The sequence below is a fragment of the Plodia interpunctella genome, chromosome 7, assembly GCF_027563975.2.
Source record: "Plodia interpunctella isolate USDA-ARS_2022_Savannah chromosome 7, ilPloInte3.2, whole genome shotgun sequence".
Lineage (NCBI taxonomy): Eukaryota > Metazoa > Arthropoda > Insecta > Lepidoptera > Pyralidae > Plodia > Plodia interpunctella.
The window spans coordinates 3375308-3400976 of NC_071300.1; the positions used below are offsets into that span (position 1 = coordinate 3375308).

The window sequence follows — 25669 nt, forward strand, 5'->3', positions numbered from 1 at the left end:
AGTGAGTAGACGACGATTAAAGGAGTCTACACGTGCAGACATACCGTGTATAGCAACCACAAGATTATATCAAATATTCAAATGTATCTCTCTGTTTGAGCGCGCCAACATAACCTCAAATCCTCAATTGTCTCTTTGGAAAAACGATTCAAAATTTTCAGTCTCAGGTGGCAATGGTACCTTTCAATTTCGCGATTCGCTCTTAACTGAAGCTCGAAGCTCCGTCTCTGGAGAGGTGGAGAAAATATGAAACATATAGAAAAACAACTTGTTTAATTTTTTTTACTGATTTACTAATTACTTCCCGTAAATTGATTGTAAAGTTTCAGACACTTATCCATATCCAGTTGGATATACTGTTTCAATACAAATAAAAAAATCAATGGCTCAAACTTCAACGTAGAATGTTTTGCTTCTACAAGTTTTTATATAACAGTTAATATTATAAATCTACATAGTATACAAAAATGTGTTGTGTGTCCACGACGCATAGACTAGAAACTAGAAAAGACCATCAATAGATGACCATCAGAGCTCCGGATAATGACTACTGAAGCATATCATAATGTGAAATTTCTCTTTACTATTTATTTCTTAGGTGAGGTGCGCGGATCGTTGGTAACAGAAAGGGGGAGGGTGGTAGGGGAGGCGTGGGCGAGTCTGTAGTACATGGTAGTACGACTAAAAATCTACGTCGCGGTATTGTTGTGTCTACATGGCTTTGCGCAGGCGTGGTCCCCGTTGGAGGGTCCTGCTAGACTGGAATGACCTCGAACTCTGGAGGTAATATTGATAAACCGTAGATAAGCTGTAACGTTTGTACTTGTTAGTGTTGAGGTAAATAGCCTCGTTTTCTTTTTAATTTCAATAGTGCTGATGGATTAACACAACTCGACGCGCGACGCTTTTTGATGAATATTGTACCTGGCAAAAGTGTAGGTATCAACTAAAATTTAACCAAGTAGTTCATAAGACAGCATTGACGAGTCCAATATATTGCAATAGAATAAACAGTAAAAATATTTATCCAATTTCCAAAACTATGCACTTAAACATACTTGCTAACTTAAGTATGTTTAAGTGACATATATTACATAAGTGAAGTTGATATAGATAAATAAAAAGTATAAATATAAGCTCATAAATAATAACACTCACCTTCGTCTTGATTGCTCCCAAGAAGAACTTCAGTATTATGAAAACTTCCTTCTTTCATCATAGTGTCTGGATCTTTAGGCAGAAATACACCGTCGACAGTTGGGGCTGATGGGAAGCCAAGTATACCAGTATACGAATTCCACTGTTGCACTGAAATTGTTTTAGCATCAACACCACGCATACAGTCCATTACCAAACTTGGATCAACAGGTAACAGACTGCTGTTGCAACTACAATCATCAACTAATACTTTGCCAATATCTTGAGCTCTCTCTCCACTCATCCAGCTCCATGGAGCATTCAGCGTTCCAGATTGTAAGATACCCCTCTTGAATAAACCTTTCATTTCTGGCGAAAGCATGTGCAGACTCACACTGCCGCCACCAGCAGATTCACCAAATAGTGTTATCAGCTCCGGATCTCCACCAAAAGCTCGTGCATTATCCTTAATCCAACGTATTGCTAACTGTTGATCCCACAAACCCATATTCCCTGGAGCTTCTTCACTTCCCGGCGAGAAATATTTATTTAAATACAAAAATCCAAATGCACCGACTCTATACTGCATGGAAGCCACTATAACATCACTGGAAGAAGCCATTATGTCCGCTTTGTACAAGTCAAGTGTGGCTGTGCCGCTCATGTATCCTCCACCATAGATCCATACAAGAATTGGCACTCTTGGCCTCTCAGCTAGAGGTTTGTCTTGATGATGACGAACTCGTAAGTGTTGCGGTACCCAAATATTCAAATACAAACAGTCTTCAGATATGTTAGTGTTAGGATTCCACATTTCTTCCCCCTCAAAGCCAGGAAAGTACTCATACCTTTCCTGGTAACAACTGTTTGGCATGGCCGTGGCGTCGAGCACCCCATGCCATGGTTCTATAGGTACCGGCTTTCGAAACCTGAGAGGTCCCAGAGGTGGCTTTGCGAATGGTATGCCAGTGAATATATGTACTTCACGGCCCATCACAGTTTTGGCATAACCTCTGACAAGTCCACTTTTGGTTTCGACAATGAGGGGGTCATTGTGGAAATTCTTTGGAGCTGGACTAGTGGTGGGGGTAGTTTGAGTAGTTGACGTTGTCGTGTCATGATGATTCGCCCAAGACCTACTCCACGCACTGGACACAAAGAAGCACAGCAATAGTTTTGTGAACATTATTTTTCTGTAGCAGATCATTTTTTATGGATTGTAGTTTTTCAACGCGAACCTTCGAGATGTAACCGGAAATAATCCGCCAACTTTATGAGATTCTTGTTAAAACACATTTCTGGTTCACTGCAGTTTTAAACTGAACAGTACCTGAAAAGAAAAGACAAATGCTGTTATATTGCCTGTATAGGTATATATTACAAATAAACTATATTATGCCCTTGGAGAACGATGAACGCCCTTGAACGATAAATCTCATCAACACAAATTGTTTCAACGTTCAGGGAATTGCGAAAAACTTATTTCTTGGAAATTTTTATCTACTTAAACTCCAAATACAAGAAATAGAATAGATTGATCGATCATTCGTCTGCTTTTCGCACTGATGTCTCCATTAAAATAAAATCTATAATGGTTTATTACTATGGCGATATAACTAATTACCTCTAGAATAAGATAAATTTTGTTTTTCTTTAGTTTTTATTTCTCCTATCTATAAGAAATAAAAAAAAACGACAAATAAACATAAATAAAGCGTTTGTTATTAATGATTCTTTATTTGAAGGAAATGAAAATTCAGTAAAGGTTTAATATGCGCCCGCTGAATAACCATTACCGTGTATCCTCACTAGCCTACTTCATAGCTTACCACGATTTTCCAGTAGCATATTTACGAAACTGCCCTTTCTCACACAATAAATATATTACAGTCTGGTTACTTTAGTCCTAGGTCGTAAAGGTTATCTTTTTACAAAATTATACTATGAATGATAAATAAATAAACTGGCAGATTAGCTTTAAGTCCCATGGGATACTAACTCAACAGATAAATAAATACATAATTTTTCATCATGACCCGACCGGGGATCGAACCCGGGACCTCTCAGTTCACTGTCAAGTACTTTACCACTGCGCCACCGAGGTCGTCAGATAAATACATCCTTAATTGTAAATTAATCCTAGTTTCATCTGCTATATACTTAGCAGTTGTTTTCGTAAAAGAAGATTGCTAGCATTATTACGGCTCAAGATTTTATCCAAGACAATTTTTTCTGACTTTTGTGCTAGAATCGCACAAAGCAGTAAAGTACCCAGCAGGTCATGAAAAGCTGTAAACTGATCATATACCGTGAAAACTAAGTAAAAACTTTGTACTTACTTTATTTTTCACCTAAAGCAGTAGATGCCTACATGAGTTATGCAGAAAGGAGATGAAAAATTCAACGGCACCCAACCACTGATCGCCCTGTTAGCTTTCGTTCTTTCGTTCTTACTAATTATTTACAACGGTATGTGCTTACAAACATGTAAAATATATTCCTACGGGCAAGGCGAGGCAAAGATGGAAGCGTTTAGTACACTTATGTGAAAAGAAAATAATTAGTTATAAACTAAGTATAATTCATATCTCCCTGTCTGAGTATTACCAAATGTGTACATGTCAATTCATTTTGATCTATTGAAGCGTAATAGAGCAACAATACGAATAATTTACGTCGTAATTGTATCGTTACCATCATTAGGTATAGTAATCACTACAGAATTTGGAATTATAAGTGGTTAGGTGTGATAATATTATTATAAAGGGGTAAGCGTAACGTTTGTATGTTTGAGGCGGGTAATCTCCGAAACTACCGTTCCGATTTCAAAAATTATTTAACTTTTAGAAAGGTACATAATCCAAAATTGCTATAGGCTATATATTATCTCAAAATTCCCAAGGGAGCGAAGCCCCGGGTAACATCTAGTGTATAATATTGTCTCGTTGACTGAAATAAGCTACCTATATAGAAATCTGAAGTTCTCAGAGCTAACAGATTTAACGGATTCGTTCGTTTTTTACGTCTATTTTACGAACCGGTGCAAATGCGCCGGTTAAACTATTTTTTTATCTATTGTGTCTCGATTCTGCGCGATCAACGGGTTAAACAAGTATTATAATTCGTACACGTATTTATAGTGAGTGCCAGAGGGACTAGTATTTATTAAAGATAGCAGATAGCACTTCTATTTACCATTATCAAGCATTTAAAAAACGTCGTTCTTTTTGATGGAATGACCTCAATTTAGATTTATTCTCTGCCATCGATTTTACCATATTACCTATTTCGAATTCTGCGGTACCTAATAACTCTAGCATTATTTCAGCGAAACCACTGACGTACGTACGTAATGTGGTGACGTTCGTGCTTCAAACGTTGTGACAGCGTCTGTCGTGAGCTCAGTAGGGCTGCCACTCGTGATTGCCCGGATTTGCCCTAATTTACAGGATTTCGTATGTGTTATTGATGTGAATAATGTAGTATTGCGTCACAGGCTATATATAGTCATCCATATCCACAATATTATTATAAATGCGAATGTTTATCTGTCAAACTTTCACAGCTAAACCGTTGGGTCGATTTTGATGGAATTTGGAATATAGGTTTATAGCGAGTAGCCCATATTTGCCCTCAGGTCATGGAGGTCACGGAAGTCACGAAGCTCCGAGCAACAGTTAATGCTGAATAAAGGAAGAGAAAAGGCTTCTCATGGCGATGAAGATTTCGCAAAATTTTGAGCACAGTGAAGAAAGATTTTTTTTTTTAATAAAATTTTCCTTTTTTTTCTGTGTTGTCTATTTAATATAAAATACTAATTATTTATTTTTAAATTTAAATTAGAATTTCGATTTCAATAAAATTTAATTGTAAATCTTATGAACGATCCACGTTGGCCGTTGTCATAATTGAAGCGATGGCAGCCCTAAATTTAGCCATGTCCACAGCGCTAATGAGAGTTGTGGCACAAAATAAACGAACATAATTTGTGATTTTGACTCATATGTAAAATGTTAGTGATATTATGAAGTTTCGTAAATTAACACTAGTAATAAATGACTGATTGGCTCGCACCAGTCAACTTTGGCGTTTTCTTTATCCTACGCAAAGTACACCAAAATCAAATCATTTATTCTGAAATTAGACCTTCACAGGTACTTACTTTTTCACGTCAATTTTTATATTAAATAGTAATTTCTCACAAACTACAAACTACTGGCATTAAATCTAAACGTCAGCAACACGCAGGTCAAAGTCAAATCAAAGTTGAGTGGTGCAACTCACACTTGGTACATAATTTTTGAAATTGTTAACCTTTTCATTGGTTGAATTTATTTCATTGATTACACTGCTTGAATTTATTATAATAACAACTTGATATACAAGTTAAAGATCAAAATTTAAATTTATTTAAAAAGCATCTCAGGTCCTTACTGATTGATAAATGTTATTATAATTTGAACGATTTTTTAAATGATAGATTTAGATAAAAAATAGTTTATTTAGTTACTTTTATTTATTCGATTATGTTTTGCGGGATGATAGTATGCTCTCCATTTAAATTTGCATAGCCGTGGACGATAAAACATGTAGGATTAAGTTTTTCTTTTAACATCACATTGTAAAAAAAATGTAAAATCATGTTTTTGCAAATAAATAAACTTTGTCTTTGTCTTTGAACTACAAACAGTACTACCCAATATTACACGATCTTCCGTGTCAAAAGCACTAGTTAATGAGCTTCGGTCACAAAATTAAAAATGAGCTTCGGTCACAAAAGAATATCAGTTATAGAATTAATTTAATATTTGCACTTTAATTTTAATTTTAGCTTAATTTAGTTGTTCTATGATTGTATATTTTTTAAATATTAAGTTTAGTTAATATTTAAAAAATGTACAATTTAAGTAATAAACAATTAATATGCTTAATTAATGTTATTAATAAAAAATATACAGTCATAGTAATTAAGTCCAGCTTCTGTACTATTTTGCAATTTTGTGCAATATTTTTTTAATAAATAAAAGAATAATGTAATTTTAGGAATAAGCTTTTAGCCTTTTTCTTCTTGGTCCTAATAATTAATGAACTGATAATACCTTATGGAAATATGTCCACCTATTGTAATTTTTTTAGATAGAACTTAATGAAACATTCAATGAGAAAAAAGAGTTACTAAATAAAAAATAAAACAAGAAACAATATAGAAAGAAATTAATTAACAATTTATTAATATAGTTATTAATAAAAATTATTTTGGAAGTTTATTAAGAGTGCTACATCTGTGAAATTTATATTCTCTTATAGTATTACAGTAATTGGATAAGTTTGCGTGACGTCTGCAATCATCATTTGTGAAAAGGTTTTGTTTTATTATTTCAAATTTTTGGTACTTAATTTCATCAGCATTGATAATGAAAACAATGATATTTGAATCGCAATAAATATAAGTAGTATATACCTAAACTTATTTAACTAAACTAGCGACCCGTCCCGGCTTCGCACGGGTGCAATATTATGGATGTTACATATGTAAATACATATTATGCACGTTATATACCTTCCTCTGGAATCACTCTACCTATATAAAAAAAAACCGCAACAAAATCCGTTGCGTAATTTCTAAGATAAGGTAAAGACAGCGGGAAGCGATTTTATTTTATACTATGTGATATGTGATATAGTGATCATAGTAAAGAAATATGAAAAATATACTAATTCAGCATTGTGAGACCTCAAGTTTGTAGCTTTTAGATAAATACTATAATTTAAAATCGTAATTATACAGGGCGACTTTTAATACATTGGCAATATTTTGTCTACATGCTCAGTCCATGTTTCTGAACAACTTTTAATATGGATAACTCCGAAATCGCGGAAAAAAAATTGGCTATTCTATACAAAATTAAATAACTGACAAAAAAAATTGTGGAAAATGTGTGGATCAGCAGATTTTTTTTTCGCGATTTCAAGGTTGCTTCCATGAGAAAAGTTTTTCAGTACCATGGACTGAGCATGTAGATAGAATGATATTAATGTATAAGAAATCACCCTGTATAGTCTAAAAGTGCCCATAAAGGTCTAATTTGTGAATATATGCCTTGATTTAGCAAATAAAAGAAAAAAAAGTTTGTCCGAGATATTTAATATGGACTTGAGGGGGATTCGAACACATACTTTGTTCGATTCCCCCTCCCTACCCAATTCACTCAGTCGAAATTTTGTATTTCATTTTACGTGAATTGAGCTGCAGTTGCATAAATGTACACACCTAACAGATGATAGAAGAAATAACGTTATCAATCCGTTAATAATACTGTCCAGAATTAAACAAAAAGGGTTTTACTGTCGTGAAAATGGTATATCAATCACAATCACATTGGTTGCTCGTGAGTGGATTGGTTGGGAGTCGAAAGTAATGGCGCTTTCCGACGAATTGATGCGCACTTCGATACCGATGGAAAACTTTCATTGTTTTTATTGATACTGGTGGTGATTTTCTATCAATGTTATTAGAATAAATGTTCTGTTTTGTAATATTATCAAGAAGTGGTCGGCGTAGTATAGCATCATTGTCATAGATAAAATAAATATTAATGTTATCTATGGTCTGTGTAGAATTTGTGGAATTTGTTTACACTTTAAATTAACTTAACGAGTATACTTTATTGTTACGTTACATAAGAGGAAAAAAATTAAAATTAAATAAATTTTGCCCCGAAAACTATCTAAGTTATCTTAGAAAAAAAATATTATGTCTAAACGATATTCCATTGCTTCCGCAATCGTAAGAGTTTATATTAGTAATAGTTTATTAGTATATTAATATTACGATTCAGGATCCACTTTATTTTTCTTTTCCACTTCACATGTTCGTTGGCATTAAATTGTCAGACTATTGGCAAGCCAATAATCACCAATGGCATCATTTTAAAGTTTACCTCTTCTAACAGGACCAGTTGCAGAACGTTATTTTGACCTTATAAATTATTTTATCAATCCATTATTTATCATTCACTTTATCGAAAGCCCTGAACGACAAAATTGTTCGAATTTCGCGCTGAAATAACAAACAATATCTCGTACTTGAGAGGCAATCCAACTTACATCCTTACTTTTTCACTGAACGACTGTGAACCCAAAGCCGACCCTTATATGTCCCCTGTGTCCGATTGGATACCCAGTGAAATAATGATCACGGGCGCCGAATTGGACCACATCGAGAAACGGGTTATTCACTAAGAGACCACACCGGGATGAGTATACGTGTGGTCAAATAATTTAACTCTGAACGAATACTTTACAACAGTTTTGAATTTTTTCTGAATTTTTACAACAGTTTTTTCGCTTGTGCTTCCGAGTTCAAGTTTTCTGCGTCGCTTAGATTCTATGATAATGAATTAATGACAAGCACGACGCACCCAAAATTGGCTCCAAATGAGGGAACTTCTCAACGATCTATAACATGTCAGATTTCAGCTTCGTGCCAGATGCCTTTAAGCGACTTAAATAAAATCTGACATCAGTGTTGGTTACAACAACATCTCTCTGACGAACATAAAAGCTTGTAAGTAGAATATAGATCAACAAAAAAGAAAAGAGCAATATTAACATTTTTGTAAAAAACTGGTTTTCTGTACTGCTTCAGAAACCATCTCATAGTGAATGTAACATGGTAGGTAGGTATCTACATGGTAGGTATGTTTTTAAGTTTAACCATATGACCACACGCGCGACCACTACCTGTGATCTTATAGTGAATAACCCAAACGCGTACGTGAATTGATGATAAGTTTCGATCGGCAATCTGTTGAATGCTTTCTAAAATTCATTGGTATTGGTGGGCCTTTTGCCGTGTGTGGACGGCCTATTTGTTACGACTGAGTATACCAGGGATCACTGGGAATTTCGAATTTCACCCGCGGCTTCGCCCGCGTTTTTTTCCCGCAGGAACATTTATTTTTCCGGGATGAAACTATGTCCTATGTCCATACTTCAAACTACATGTAGGTATACAATATTTCAAGAATATTGATTCAACAACAAACAAAATTATTAATATATTAATAATTACAGTAACAAACCAAATTACTTTCTCATTTATAATTATTTATTCTAACTAATATTAATTATTAATATTAGTTAGAATTAGGACAATTACCTTCTTTCATAGACCACCAATGGCAGCAGTTCAGTTTTGAAGCATATCTATCTTCATTCCACCGATAGAGCTGTGTTTTATTAGCACATTTAGTTTAGATTACAATGCAATATTATATGCATGACCTGATGGTGCACCCAAGACCGGCTCCCGATGAGAAAACTCCTCAAAGGTTTACTGCACGGACATGTTTTTTTGACACGTGTTGAATGCAACGATCTCTCTGACGACAATAAAAGCTTGCATCAAAAATGTATTTTTTGTGAAAAAAATAATTATTTGTTCATGTTAAAATTATTAGCAAATCTCAAAGTCGAATATTATATTCACTTTTTCTTTAACTTCATCATAAGCGAAATTCTTGGAAAATTTATATGATAAATTATTATAGACTTTTTCTCTTTTTCGATGCTTTTCTCATTAATGATCATTGTATAAATTGGAGACCCTAAGAGACACGTACGAGCCCTGTTCACCCCGAGTCAAAATAACGACATTTTCGTGCGAAGAATACTGCGATAGGGTTCGTGTGGAATACAGAGAAAAATCAAAGTGATCATTACTCATTCTAATAAGTTTTTATGAGAAGAAAACGAGAAGTTCCCACTGAATGCTGAACGCGACCTATGCAATAAATTAACCATCACCAAGGTGCACAAGTTAATACCTATCATAAGGATAGAAATAGTAATTTTATACAGGATCCAGAAGGATATCAATATTAAGGCTTCTGGAGATACTTTTACACTTACAATGTACCTATTAATATATTTATATAACTTTAGGCGGACTTAACCAAAGATGTTTTCTACCAGTCAACCGACAGCATAGAATTAGTAGGTAGGCACTCCGAGTACCTATTGATTTACATGGCCGACAGTCGCTGTTCTTTCTTTGTCGCCTTTAACGTTTTAAAACGCGAAACGAACGTCATTATCGTCGTCAACGGGTTGAATTCATTGAGATGCGACGTGATACGTAAATACCTACCTAATGGATATGTATTCCAGTGTTCTAATAGTAAATCTATACTAATATTATAAAGAGGTAAGCGTATGTGAGTTTGTATGTTTGACGCGGGTAATCTTCGACACTACCGAACCGATTTTAAAATTATTTCACCATTAGAAAGGTACATTATCCAAGATTACTATATGCTATATTTTATCTGAAAATTCACACGGGAGCGAAGCCCCGGGCAAAATCTAGAACAAAATACAACCATACTTGGCGTTAAATTATACCGAACCTGCACACTACGCTTCGCATCGCGCCGCTTATTCTCAACGAGGACGTGCGGTATCGGATATTTATAAAGATTTATTATATCCATTTAAGTAAGTTTATTCCTCTATTCTCTAACACCTCTAAACTTGAAGCTATCAAGCCAGTAATAAATAAATTCTGTTAATACATAGCAGAGTAGGGTGTATCAGAGCGTTTGTCGGGATGAGCTGGACTCCAGGGAGCAGTCTCTCTGCAAATTAACTTAAGGTTACTCTGTATGCAGACTGTCGCGTCATCTAACGAGGCCCAAGACCGGCCGCGCCCTCTTAATGCAGAACATTTAAAGTGTAGAAATCAAGTTAGAATCGGTTTTTAAACTCATTCAGTTTAGATATCCAAAATCCGAAACACGTTCAAAATTCTTTAGTTACATAGGTGTTGAATGTTTTTAACACTGTAAATTCAAGTTTGAATCACAATCAGAATTACATAAGTTATAGGCTCAATAAATTCGTGACTTTACGAGTATAACTGCTTCTATAACTGATTAGCAGCAGATGTCCACAAATGTTGTATACCTATTCTATACCTATAACTATACCACTTGGCTTTGGAATTCCCCCATTACATTCATTTATTTTAAATTAGATAGGTATATTGTGGTGAATTTGAATATACATTTATATTTTAAAATTTAAATATGTGATCTTTTTTCCAGCATCTTCTTGAATACATTCAAAAGAGTTTATTATCCTCTATGTTTCAAATAAAAAAATACTTCATAGAAAAAACCTATGGGCGGGATGTCAAAAATTCCGAGTGTCAAAATCTAAGGTCAATGTTTTCAGCAAAACACCAAAAATAACAAGCAACTCAGTTTTTTATTTCAAAATTTGAATAAACAGCAGGCAAATGCTATCGCAATTGTTGCGTGCAGCTGCAAGGTTTCAACCAGCGATCGTAAAACCTTTGTTCAACTTGGGAAAGGCGGCTGCACATGACCAACCAACCTTAGTACAGCCATGGTTTGCACAACCTCTGGCTAACCAAAAGCGACAGATGTCCCACTTGATCCCTCCCAGCCAGTACGACATGCCTTGGCCCAATAAATTAAAATTCATCTACGCCGTAATAAACTACTGGGAAGTCATACCTCTATTCACTTGTACCGCGTTTTCAATTTTTATTGTCTTTGCCATCATCGTCAATAATATTAACAATAAGGTAAGTTTCACTTTTAGGTACCATGATTCAAGGTTATTAGGAATATTTTCGATTCCATGATACTGCTCACAATAGTCTAACAAACCTACCGTATCGCTTTAGTTACTAAAGGATCACATAGGATACATCAAATAGGATATCTACATACCGAATATTAGCTATCTATGACCAGATGTATGTTATTTAACAGTTAACTGTGGTTGACAGGGTGTTTTACGCGCGTTCAAAGTTACGGACAAAACAGTACCTACCATTGTGATTAGGCCTACTTCCTTATTGCAACTGTTTCAGTGTGACGTAGTATTCACAACGCATAATCGCGAGAACATTTCACGGACTATGGACCTCCGAAACCCCAGGGCACTGAAGGTTATCATCATCAATCAGCGGTATGAACCTTGGCCTGAAATGCAAGATGTTCTGGATAAGATGAATTCGGCGGAAAAGAGAGCCTTAATGCGTGCACAGAGTTGCAATGCGCCATAAATATTATTATGTTCGCAATAAAATGACATAAACGTAGCGAGCACCAAAAAAATTGAAAAAATTTAAAAAATAGAAAAAAAAAAGTAACTAATTTAATCACTTATTTTGTACCGGCACAATACCAGCACGACGCTATCTTTATGGTTGCACATTACATCCTCAAGCCAGTTTAGATTATTGTTAATTTTTTACTTCCTTCGAGGACCATTGTCCGCAGCTAGGAGCCTAGGTTCGGCTCTTTCTGTGTGAGGAGACTGGTCGGTTACTTCACTCGGGCCAACCAAGCTCCTTCGAGAAGCGGAGTACTTTATCAATTTCTTCTCGTGCGGTCTAGAGACCCGAGAGGAAATGAATGACAAAATGTATGCCTGGTTTGAGGATTACGTTAGCTGGTTGACCTGGTGACGTCCACGCGTTGACCGCGCAACGTCCATGCGTTGACCGCTAGGCGTTCCCTCGTCGGCTACGCGATTAAATCGTAAATTACGTCTATTGATAGGGTTGATCAGGTGTCCGGTATGTATAGGTAAATGAGTGATGTAACCTTTATTCTCTTGTGCGCTGAAGGTATAGGTAAGTGACCTATATTTTGCACGAGTTAAAAAAAATCGCGTGTTGTATCTTGATTACCTACATGTGGCGACATAAAGACACTTTTCCCACCGTCTAATAAAAGGTAGGAATGTAAATTGTCATAAGTGTGTTTTGCAAATCTTATGTAAGAAATAAAAATTGAGTTGTGAAATAATTATTTTATTTTAGTCAATAGTCGTCGTTGTGATTTTTAATTTTCCGAGCAAAATAAAATATATTTTCTACGTCGATACGATGGCAAATCTTAAATCCCATTGGATACTAAATCCTTTCTTACCAGGACCGAGCTACTTCAATGGTTTCATCAGAAGCTGCCATCAATTCAGTCAAGTACCTATGGGTATTTCAGCATTCAGGACAGATGAGCCGATTAATATGATCTATTTATTGATTGAGGGGAGAAACTAAAGTCGCATGAATGGGAACTTGGAATCATCAAGCATTCTCCACCCAGTGAGACTATCTTTGTACCGGCTCACTTGAGTGCGCAGTGTGTTTAGCGACTTCCAAGTGGACCATGCCAAGCTCATGTCCAGGTAATAGTTCCTCCCGGTGGCCAACAAATTCGGGCACTTTGTGGAGTTTTTTCCATGTCTCAGAAACTAGTTCGTAGGATGAGTAGTGAGTACCAAAGAGTTTCAGGATTTACCTCTATATTATCATTAGTTTGTAGAAATAAGCGTGCCAACTCAGAACTAACGACATATTGCTACCAAATTTTCCGAGGGTCGCAGGCGGGCCTTTGTCCCGGACCCCTCTCTGGACGTGGGTATAGTAATACCTAACACATTAAGCGGCCCATTAACGAAATGTCTCTTTCACTCATATCATAGCTCCATTCATTTGGGCCCGAATCAAGATTGACCTTTTCTTAATGATGTTCTTGTCCATCATAATTCAGATCTAATCTATTCCTTATGTTTGCTTTCATAATCGAAATAAATAATAATGGACAATTAATAAATTAAATTTTCTTTTTTTTATTTGTGCTGTTAAAGCGAGATACACGGCCAGTATTATTATTTCCAGTGAACATTGTTCAAACGTTGAAAAATATTTATACTTTTGTATTTTTATGTCTAATTTAAATAGAAATATACAATTCATTAATCCAAACTCAAATACTATTATATTACAAATCTTCTATTTACATTCACACTGGAGTCAGATTTTAATAAATAACAAGACGCCTAAAGGCATTACAAATAAGATTTTATACAACAAAAAAAAATTAAATAATTAAAAAAATAATTCGTGACGTGAAAATATTCTGATATTAAATTGTGTAGGTATCATAACAAAAAGACCCTTCGAATTTGCACCTTTATTTAGAAACACTTTCTAGAATTTTGTTTAGATAGGTCATAAGCTCAGTTTTCGAGAATATAGGTTTTTCAGTAAAAAAAACTGGAATCGTAAAGAAGAATGTGAGCCATTTACAAAGAAATGATTTCATTTACAAACACTATCCTCTTTATGTGGGCTTTATGTAACCGCAGCTGTACCGCGGTAATAGGGTTATTGCAAATGTCTGTGGATTAGGTATATTAGGAGAATTATTATTAATATCAAATTATAAAATGTTATTTATAAATAAATAAATAAGTTTAACTATTGTTTTGTCATGGTTTAAATGATGGAAGACAATAAAACTAAAGCATTGTGCACAAATATATTATGTGGTAGGTACCTATTAAGAAGACTTGTTGCCCTCAATGCCGCTGTAATGTGAGAATCGCACCCAAGACCGCATGGTAGGACACAGCTAGAACATATCAGATCACTCTAGGTACCACTATGCACTCATAGACGCTGCCAGGCGTAATTATTTATCTCATTCTCGCGTGTGAAGCTGTGACCCGTTTAAATTCCTCAACGGTTTACAGCATTTTTTTTATGAAATCAAGTCAATCAACAAAAGGAGCTTGTGTCAAAAATTACATTAATGTAAAAAACTTATTTAAAGTCATCTGACTTTTAAGTGTCCCGTTTCTTTTTATATTTGAGGCACTCTAATGACTTCACACTATCGCCGAACTCACCATCAAACCAAGGTACCTATAATCTAGGCTTGTAATGTAAGGTATAAGCGGAGACGGTATACAACGACATCTGGTTGTATACCGTCTCCGCTTATCTTATGTCAGGCGTTAGAAAAACAGCAGATAAACTGAAGGTGCCGTGAGCTGGGTAGAGGTGCGGGGGCGAGCAAACGGCGCGCGCCGCCCAATAAATCGATGTTCTAACAACTCCATGCGCCGCGCGACCTTGGCGCTTGCACCGCACGACACACCTCCAAGTTCATTGCCGACTCTCATCACGTGGTAATCAACGACCTAATTTTGAGAGCGTCTGTCAAGCGCCCACGCAGGTATCCAGCGACCTGCGATTGGAGGACACAAAATCTTGGCGCAAACTCGTATAGCATTTTTGGGTTTCTTTTATTAAATACAAAAGTACCTACTGAAAAATAAAACTATTTTTTTATTAAATTTTAGTTTTAAGAATAATTTTCTAAACAAACTTTAGCTTACCTATTAGAACATATTAACGAATTTTGTGCAAATTAACCGATAAAATTTTGCGTAAGTTTCATTTTATGATTAAACTAGCGGCCCTCGCTCGGAAAAAAAAACAATAAATTGTACCTGCATATAAACCATCCTCTTGAATAACGTATTCGATATTCAAGCTGCCGTCCAACGCAAAATCCAATAACAATGTTTGGGGTAAAATAGTAACACGGATACGCTCATTATGTTGTATCCCAACGCATTTAATGGCGCACGTGTGAACGAGACCTACAGCATCTGTTGTAGTGTGCATATGACAGCTGTTACTAACTAATAAGGGTCATGAAAAGTCATCCAATAACAAGGAACGATGTCTATCAGAGCCGTAAAGAAATATGCGTGAATTGGCTTTACGCACTGGGGTTTACGCGGTCCAAAAACATTTACTCCCAGTCGCAAACTTTTTTTTAATTGCTTATAAAAATGCTTAGACAGTGGACAGGCAATAACAGCTTCCCATCGGTCGTAAAATCATTTAACGTTTAGTGTATTTCAACCCTGGGCTAGAACAGAGAATGAAGCCAACACGTCCAGTTGAAAAACAGAGATGTGCGACGAAACCGCAGAACTTAGATCTAGTTTTAGGTACAAAAGAATAATACAAAAATAGTAGAATAATATTCATGTTTTATATTTGAAAATGTCATCGTTCGATACCTATATGGTTATCACGGCGTAAGTAACTCGCAAACTTCGGCCAACTTCAGATTAGTTTTATGTACTTTTTATACTCAGCGTCTTCGCAAAGTTTGAGAGCCCTGTTGTCATTTAATCTACGTATATATTTGTTTTCTTATTACACGAAAATTAATATAAATATGAAAAATGCGTTAGCTAAAATATAAAATACATTTAGGGTGGGTGGCACCGTCAACTTTGACGTTAACTTTAATGTGCGCAGCAAAATGCAAAGTACGCCATTTTGTCTAAATCAACGTCAAATTTGACGGTGCAACTCACCCTTAGTTTCCATATTTTATGTATGATATGATTTCATGATTATGCAAAAAGAAAAAGTGAATTTATTTCGACTTTAATGTTTTTTAACAGGCATAATTTATTTACTTGTAAGAAATCTTTTAAAACATGTTTCATTTTAAATAGAATTTGTTTTTTAACCCTGCATTTTTTTTTTGATAGGTACCTATTTATATTTTCGGCGGTGGAAAGACAGACCAAGCAAGACGACACTTAGCGCTCATTGGCAGAAAAGCGGGAAATCGAGAGAAAATAAATCGCAAGAGTTGTGGAAGCAGAAAGGGGCGGTCTTTGCCGAGCAACATCCTTAAAAATATTATTTTTTTATCATCCCAAAATTCTGCAACTTACCTCCTTCGTAGAATTTTTCCTTCACATGAATGTGGCTAACAAAGAAACAGATTTTATTTCCAATACATACTTATTGCACTCGTTTTAGAGATTCAAACACAACAGTTATATATTACCAATACAACGTAGCGAGAACTACATAGATAAAATAGACTTCAACAATATTTTCTTAGTTCATCCTATTCCGGCAAGAGATTGAAAACGGAAGAAAACAATACATATGTTAAAATAACGAATCAGGGTAGCAATGAAATGCCGCCCACGGAGCGACTACATGCTATACCAACAGCTCATAGGGATAAACCATTTAATTCTCCCAAAGTGCTAAGGATAAACGTTATTATCAACTTTTGCAGCTCTTTATTCCAGCTTATAAAGAAATAAATATACTTTAGAACGAAAACAGGGAGACAAACAGATTGTTTTTAATAATTTATTTGTTATATCTGCCGCACACGATTTCTGGCGTTGGTTGAAGGTCTAGGTTTAGACTATAAACAAAATAAAATGATATTTTTTATCTGTATGTGCATTACAGTGCGTTTAGTAAAAATGTTTGAATACACACTCGTAAAGATAAAGAAGACATTAACTTTACTCTATACCTTTATATAAATATAACTATAACACAAATTGACAGCATGTTAGGGTTCTGAGCATGGAATTAGTAGGTACTTCATGGTTCTGAGTCAAAATCCAATTACATTGAATGGAGTTCAGAAATAGACCAGCCGTCTTTTTTTCTGATTTCCCTTTTTCATTTCTCTGAGTAGGTAATTTATTCATTCGTAGCTTGGGTACCTAATAAAAATTATAAACTCACTTTTGTTTATTTACGTTTACGTTATCTTTAAACAAAAACGAAAATGACAGAAAATGAAAATTCCAAAAAATCAAAAATGGAAGTGATCGATAACATCCATTTTTTCTAAACACTCCATTTGTAAATGGATTTTACTGAAAAAATCAAATGAGGGGATATAAAACTTGAAGGGTATTTAGAACAACTAGTAAGTAATGTTAACAAATTTAACCATGAAAGAAAGCGATCCATCACAAACCAGCACATAAATAATGATCCTTAATTATTCCTTGACAATGAATATTATTATGGCCAAGGTCTGGTGGTCAATCTACTTTGGTTTCTTTGGGTAGTATGACTCAAAATATCGAATAAATAAAAGCAACACTATTCGAATGATACTATTTACATCGATGTCATTTATGCCTGAGTTTATCAAAAAAACAAACCAAACATTTTTTTAATTAGAAATTTCAGTGCATTTGACCTCTATGCTAGAGGAGGGAGGCAGAGACGACGTCTAAGATGTCGTCTATTCACTCTTGCCCTAAAGATCCCTAAATTCATAAATTTCATGTTTGTAATATGATGTAATATATGAAAAATAAATATTACTATCGTGTTATCTAACACGTTATTCATATTTATCTTTAGAGATTAAATAATAGCCGTAAAAGTAGCCTCATTCTGTCACCAGTCACCGTTCAACAATCTCCATACCAAAAATGATCTCAATCCAATGCCCTTTTTTGGCATAAAAAAGGGACAAATAAACTCTAATATAAACATTTCAATATTAGTAAAGATGGATGAAAATGGAAGTATGGGTTAATATTTAGGGTCACTGTCAACTTTTTATGTTAACTTCAACAAAATGTATGCAATTTAAAGTTAACGTCAAAGTTTACTGGACTAACCCACCCTTAGTAATTATAGTTATCAGAACGTTACCTTGGACTACATACCTTATCATGAAAATTGATCCAGAAGTTAAGTAGAAGAAATAAAAAATCTCCACAAAATGAATTTAGACGAAATTAAGCGGGGCAAAAGTGAAATTGAACTTAACTAGACGCAAAATAACCAAGGGTTTAATAGCAGAATTTTAGAATACGTGACAATTCATTGCTTGCTTCTACTTTTAAAGTTTCACTACGCCTGATTTTAAATTCCAAGAATAAAAAGAAAAGTTCACAGATTTGAGTTGCAATCTGGTGAGCGAGCTCGGAAAATGAAGTTAAAACTATTAGTAACTTTTCCTTCCTTTTAACAGCTGTCTTTTTCAGTGAAAAGGCAGGGAGACGTTTTCGTTGATTTTTGTCTAGAATATTACAGTCTATTCAATTTTAAACCGGGATTTTAAGAAAACTATATGAAATTTTATTCTTTACGATGTAGGTAGATGTTCTTTCTTTCCATAGATATTTTAAGATGTGATAAAAAACATGACAGAACATTGAGAAGTGGTGGCCTTAAAATAGGACCATTCTATATATCCTGTCATTGTTGTATGTACGATGCGACTAAACGATAAAAAGACGTGTGTTTTCAATATCATTCTCAAAGAGAAAAATAGAATTGAAATGAAATTTAATTTCAAAAAAGTATTTTTTTTTTCACGTGGACCGCATGCTTCGAGACATCACAACCGGAAATGCATTTGGAAACTTGCAAGGATGAGCTGTGTATTAAGTAATGGTCAAATCAGCAGGCTATAATATGGTAAAGAAAATATTATGTTTGAGAATGTGCTACACTAAACCTATTCATTATTACACTATTAGGGTCAGTTAGGCGCAATCTTGGTCGTAACTCGTAACCAGGGATGAAGCGAAAATTAAATTACGGATCTATAGATCTGGTTACAAATATTAAATTATTTCTGAGAAATGTAACATGTTCTAAACAATACTTGGTCTTGCCCATAATATTAGCCTCGCCGATTAGATCTTCTACATTAGTCTGGATTCCAATTACTCTTGTTGAGGATTCATTTTTTGTTACTGAGCCTGGATAGTAGTAGTAAACAATACCAAATCACACAATACGAGGCGTATAGTCACGTGTCACGACCAAAAGAAAAACATATTTGATAAAACTATCTCGCTTAGACGCATGTTGCCGGAAAAAAATATTTCTATGTCCTATCCGAAATTATTAGAAAAATATAATAATTTCCGATATCCGTTTGCGTTCACTCAGGCTGTGCCAACCCTAGTTGTATATCCCCGATTAGTGTGAAACGTGCGTAAATCGTGCCAATGTCTTTATGGCACACCGCGATGATCCGATTATCGTGTGAGGTGATTTGTTGATAGGATAATATACCTCACTTATCATGCCACAAAATCAATATAAACCTAAATTATCTTAGAAAAAAAGAAAGCACAAAGAATTTCTCTTTACTTTAAGCGAAGTTTCAAGTTAATAATACTTCTAAAGAGTAGTCGTTATTCGCGTCTACTGTAGACTACGAAAACCTACTTATGAACACCCTTTTCAGAAGTGTTAATATTAACTTCAAACTCAGTATAAAGGGTCTACTATGGTACCATATTACCATTTCTTAGGTACCTATATTTATAGATATTTTGTAAAACCATATAGATTAGCAGTGGTGATGTAGAGTTAAGAGCTCGGCGCTTTCTCCCTGCATACTAGCGCCACCTCAAGTTTTTAATAATTTCTATTATGTATATATTTATAATTTAAAGAATTGTAGTAGAAAGTATTATATATTTCTATAATATAATGTGGTCACAGTAGACTAAAAGAAATTAAGTGCCCACCGTTTTTTATTTCGTCAACTGTGACTACATTGTGTAATGGAAAACTAAAATTATTTATTTCGCATCAAAACAGGCTGTTAAAAATGCGTGTTGTTTGATACCTAATCTTGTTGGTGACTGTGCAAGATGAAATAAGCAAAAGATTGGTGTGATGGTTTATTATTATTATTATATTAGCCATGATAAATCTTTCATTCATAAATTCAAATGAATTTGTTGAAAACGCATAAGTACATATTGTCTGAGCTTTCGAACTTTGCCATTAATTCATTATTGAGCCTAAAATTTTATTTAGTCTGCCTGTTTGTTTTTAGAAGCTCGAAAATACTTTGAAAGCTTTGCTTTTGAATATTTATTTCATTTTATAACTAATAATTTAATCAAATAGATCATTAATTTAGTTATTTTATTTTAATTAAGTAATGTTTTTTTTTTTTTCAAATGGTTCTTACGTATGTCAATGGTCCGGCAACTAGGTATACCGACGATCGTGGGAAGTATAGGAAAACGAAACCTGGGCTCCGACGCTCAACGGCTAAGGAAATTACCAGGAAAACGCTCAGATGAGAGAGTTACTACCTATTGAGTTAAAATTTTGAGGTTTTGTTTACAAAAACGTTTTAATTATGTAGCTAAATATTATTAATATAGGCAGTGACTGTGATGTAAATAAATAACTTAGTTTGTTAAGTGGTTAAATGACCCAAATCAATTCTTTAGTTATTTTTCGTACAATTAATTGAGTCCATTAATCAAATTAATTATACTAAGCTAGGAAGGTGCGTTATTTGCTAATTTCTTCAATCACGCAAGAGAAAGCACCGCGGTTTTGATTTAAAATTGATTAGGTCCTATACTTTTTGTATGAATGTGGTGGAGATAAATTTATGTACCTATCCTAATAACTGCTTATAAAACAGATGATTACATAAGATGTATTTTATCAATAAAATACTTTCAATTAGCTCGAGCTTTAGAGCACAGAAGTGATAGAATGTGTTTTACTAAATACTCGTACCTATTTCGGATAAGTATGATGTTTTTTACATATGTCTCATGGACTCTATTTAGTTTAGACGACCTTCGCTGGTGCAGTGGTAAAATGCTTGCTTTTGAACGGAGAGTTCCCAGGTTCGATCCCCGGTCGGGTCATGATGGAAAATGATATTTTTCTAACTGCCCCGGGTCTTGGATGTTAATCTATACCTATATATTTGTTAAAAAATATAGTATCGTTGAGTTTGTATCCCATAACACATGTCTCGAAATTACTTTGGGGCTAGCTCAATCTGTGTTATTTGTCCTAATATATTTATTTATTAGTTATTAGTATTTAGTTCTCGTAATATACTAGTAACACTGGAACATTATTGTTCTGAATTCATGACCAAATCTGTTTTCTGAGTATTTTCTGGTTTCTTAATCAGCCATTAATGGAAATCTTATATAATTCAATTTATTTTAAACAAATTCAGACAGAGAAATTTTAAACAGAGGGCACAAAATGTTTGATAAAAAGTTATCAAAAATGTTATGCACGCTTGGTTTTGTATATAATATATCAGAAAACTAATACTAATGTACCTAATATAACTTTTATATAGAAATACTGTAAGCGTGCTTTAATTTAAATAAATAAAAAAAAGTTTATTTATTGTCAACTGTAACTTGTGAGCCGACTTAAAACTGAAACAAGTGAAATGGACATTGGCAAAAAAATAACATTCTCATTTATATTAGTTTTATTGTTGTTATGATGGAAAATGATATTTTTCTGATTGGCCCGGGTCTTAAATGTTTATCTATATATGTATTTGTTAGTATCCCATCACACAAGTCTCGAACTTACTTTGGGGCTAGCTCAATCTGTGTGATTTGTCCTTATAAATTGTTGTTACCCAAATTTATTTAGAACAGTAATCCACCAGCAGATTTAATCAACATGTCCGCACATCGCCAGCAGGTCTACGAAGCGATGACAATAGCATACTGGAAATAACCGGATTTGCATTTAGATCAACCTATTTTAAGCTAAAAGCGTCCTTCGAAGCTGCCCCGGACGAAAATAGAAATAAGGCCAGTGCGGATCGGAGGACGAAATGTCATTTATAAATTTTAAACCTACTATACGTAGAAGTAGTGTTGGGGTTAAGGTGTATTTAATAACTAATTTATAACTTAAACGACAAAGACACTACTAATAAAGACCACAAAATTACTCTATCTGTCTGTTTCTAAGTTTCTTTTTTTTAAACCACGCAATGGATTTTTTTCACTATTGTTTAGACAAATATTAATTACGGTTTTTACATACATTAACTCTATTCATGTACTTTAGTATTAAAATGTGTAGTAGCTAATGTAATGATTCATTTTAAAATATACACACGCATTTACAATATTTAAGTTAACAACGTATGTCCCTTCAGGCTTCCAGAAAATACTTTATGGATTTCGCAAATAAAAATGTATTTATTCCTTCCGAGCGGTTTAGAGGCATTAAACTACGTCCCAGGTGGGCGACGGAACGCTGCACTACGCGGCGATAAGATACTGTATGAATATGAATAATCATAGCGACAGTATAGGCCACGTATAAATAAGCACATATATACGTTTAATGCCGGCTCCACACTATCCAGTTCGCTGAATTTGACGAATTTGGCATTAATGGCAGATTTTTCATTGCGGTAAATAAAAGACGCACGCACTCATACAAACTACGCAATGTTCATGCATTCGGCTCGGCACCTGTCCGATAGTGTGTAGAAGCGTCACTCCGCATCGCGCTTCTTCACGCTTTTGTTGCTCACCTAGGACGACCGAGATATCCACATTGCACATGGTTTAACGGTTTAAACATACTAATAAAGAATTAGGCAGTAAACACTCGTAATATTTGCTTTTCGTTTTTCTTCGAGGAACGCAAAGAAAAAAAATATTATTTATGTTTTATATATGTACTTACCAATATTTTTTCATGGTAAACAGACCACATACTAATAAATAAAAAATATGTACGTTAAATATAAGTAGAAAATAATATTAAGTATGTGTTAGATCTCTCCTGGTAATTTAAATGTTAAATTTTCAACACAATCGCAAAGCAGTAAATTTTTACAAAAGGGTAAAAGTGAGTTAGTAAAAATAAGTAAAGAAACGAAACGATAAAGGGTTGAAACTTCAGTGGATAACATAATTATAAAAGAACAAGTAAACACGAACATACCCCCGACGTATCGACCCCTTGCTCGCAACTCGCAAGCAGTACAAAATAAACTTTATTATCGCATTACGTAACCAACACGACAAAGCGTGTTTGTGTTTTAATAAATAAATTTGAATAACTTTCAAAATTAATCAAATTTTGTGGTAATAGTATACGTTGTCAATCGCTACCTATGACACCTTTATACTATAAAACAAAGTCGCTTCCCGCTGTCTGTCTGTCCCTATGCTTAGAACTTTAATACTTCGCAATGGATTTTGATGCGAGATTTTTAAAAAGATAGTGTCTTTCCTGAGGAAGATTTACATGTGTAATTTATTATGGCGTTTTTTAAAGCCAAAATAAACTCATTTTTCAGATCAATCTTTTTAATGATAAATATATTTAAAAATTATGCTCAAGAAAGGACTAATCACATGAAAGAATGGCACTAGAAAGTCTTTCAAATAATCGAGTACGGATAAAGAATTCGTCATCTCAAACAAACGATGGATCAATTGATACAACTCAGTAAAGAAGATTATTTCCGTTTATTCATATTTATTCTGATATTTTATTAGTCTTATAATACAATCTGATATACAGTCAATGGAGGTTAAAACTAAGATACAACCAAACTTGCCTACTATTATTTATTTTCCCCGTCTTTGTATAGTACAGTATTGTTACAGTCATTTTCATTGACCACTATCTGCTTCCGGTGAAAGAAAACATGCTGATGGAACCTGCACGCATACAATTTCGAGGCGGTTCACTATTCAATTTACTAGTGTTTACTGCGATTGTTATCACTAGATGGCGGATATTTTAAAATCATTCCAGATAGTTGGAAAGAGAAACTCACTGAAAAATTGCAATTAAATTATTTGAACTAATCAAGTATTCCAAGTTCTGTATTTTATTACAAAAATAGTTGTTAAAATGAATATTTTCAATTGGCATATCCTGCTCAGTGGCGCGAGTCGATGCGGGCGACGGAAGCGACTCGATGGATTCATTCAATAATTCGATTATATCTGTCGGGCGGGTATTCTCGCCCTGCAACTGTCATCGAGAATAGGGATGCCCTGTGTTCGATGTTCAAAATACAGAAAAACAAAACAGTTTTGTAGACAAGAAAAAATACTTTTAAAAATTATTAGTTTAATGTAAATATATGGTCATCTTCGATTTAAGTAATTCACGGTATTCTCGATGACTATTTTCAAGGATAGTGTTGCTCTATATTAATTTTTTTCATCGGAATAGGAACAAGGATCTCTTCAAATTATATTTGTATAATATTTATTGTTTTACTAATTAATATATTGCTACAAATATAAAATACTTCTTACAGGCGGATACAATTTGATACTTTTCGTTAGCACTAATGAAAATCGCAACGTAAATAAAATGGGACACTTAAAACTTGATTTGTTAACAAACTGTAGTTGCAAATCTAGAAATAGTTACATCTTTTCAATTGGCATATCCTTTTCAGTGACGCGATCCGATACAGAGCGAGGAGGCGAGGCGAGAGTACACATTACGAATATGAAAATGTCAAAGGCATAATTCAAAAGTTTCGTTTAAATACAAAATGTAAGCCTTCTCTTCATAAATATTGATAAGTCGAATGAAAATAAGCGTGAAATGAAAAGTAACAATAAAAGATAACTACCAATATACCTAGGTCCCCAAGATACCTATGCCAATTTCATTAAAATCGATCCAGTTGTTTTTCAGCTTATTGATTACAAAAATACAAATATTTCCTTTATATTATATTAATATATATAGAACTATAACGTAGATATCGATCGTTATTAATATGTAAAAAGATTTATTAATTATTTGTACATAATGTGATCACATTCACGCATCCGTGACGTCACGAGAGATGAAAATGGGGCGCTTTGTGCTCATAATTATTTCAAACGTTTGTACAGTCGACATCACCTATCTGAAATTCATTATAAAGTGGCCGCTATAACTCTCGCGTAGAGGCTAATGCGGAAAAACTTGACGTGCAGTTTACTGTACACCCGGATCGGAACCTATCAATGTCGCCCCTTTGTTGTTTTGTAATTGATTGTCATTTGTTCACGGGTTCATTCATGTATTCGTATCATTTCTAAA

The 25669-nt window shown here is 34.3% G+C and overlaps 1 protein-coding gene across 1 annotated transcript in view; it reads right to left on the reverse strand.

The window, feature by feature from the left end:
* Positions 1–25669, reverse strand: part of LOC128671119 (acetylcholinesterase-like) — a 72863-nt gene that overhangs the window by 31922 nt on the left and 15272 nt on the right. The window contains exon 2 of the mRNA XM_053747317.1: positions 1159–2467. Within this exon, the coding sequence (XP_053603292.1) occupies positions 1159–2344 (1186 nt within the window). The 5' untranslated portion in view covers positions 2345–2467. The remainder of the gene's footprint in view (positions 1–1158; positions 2468–25669) is intronic.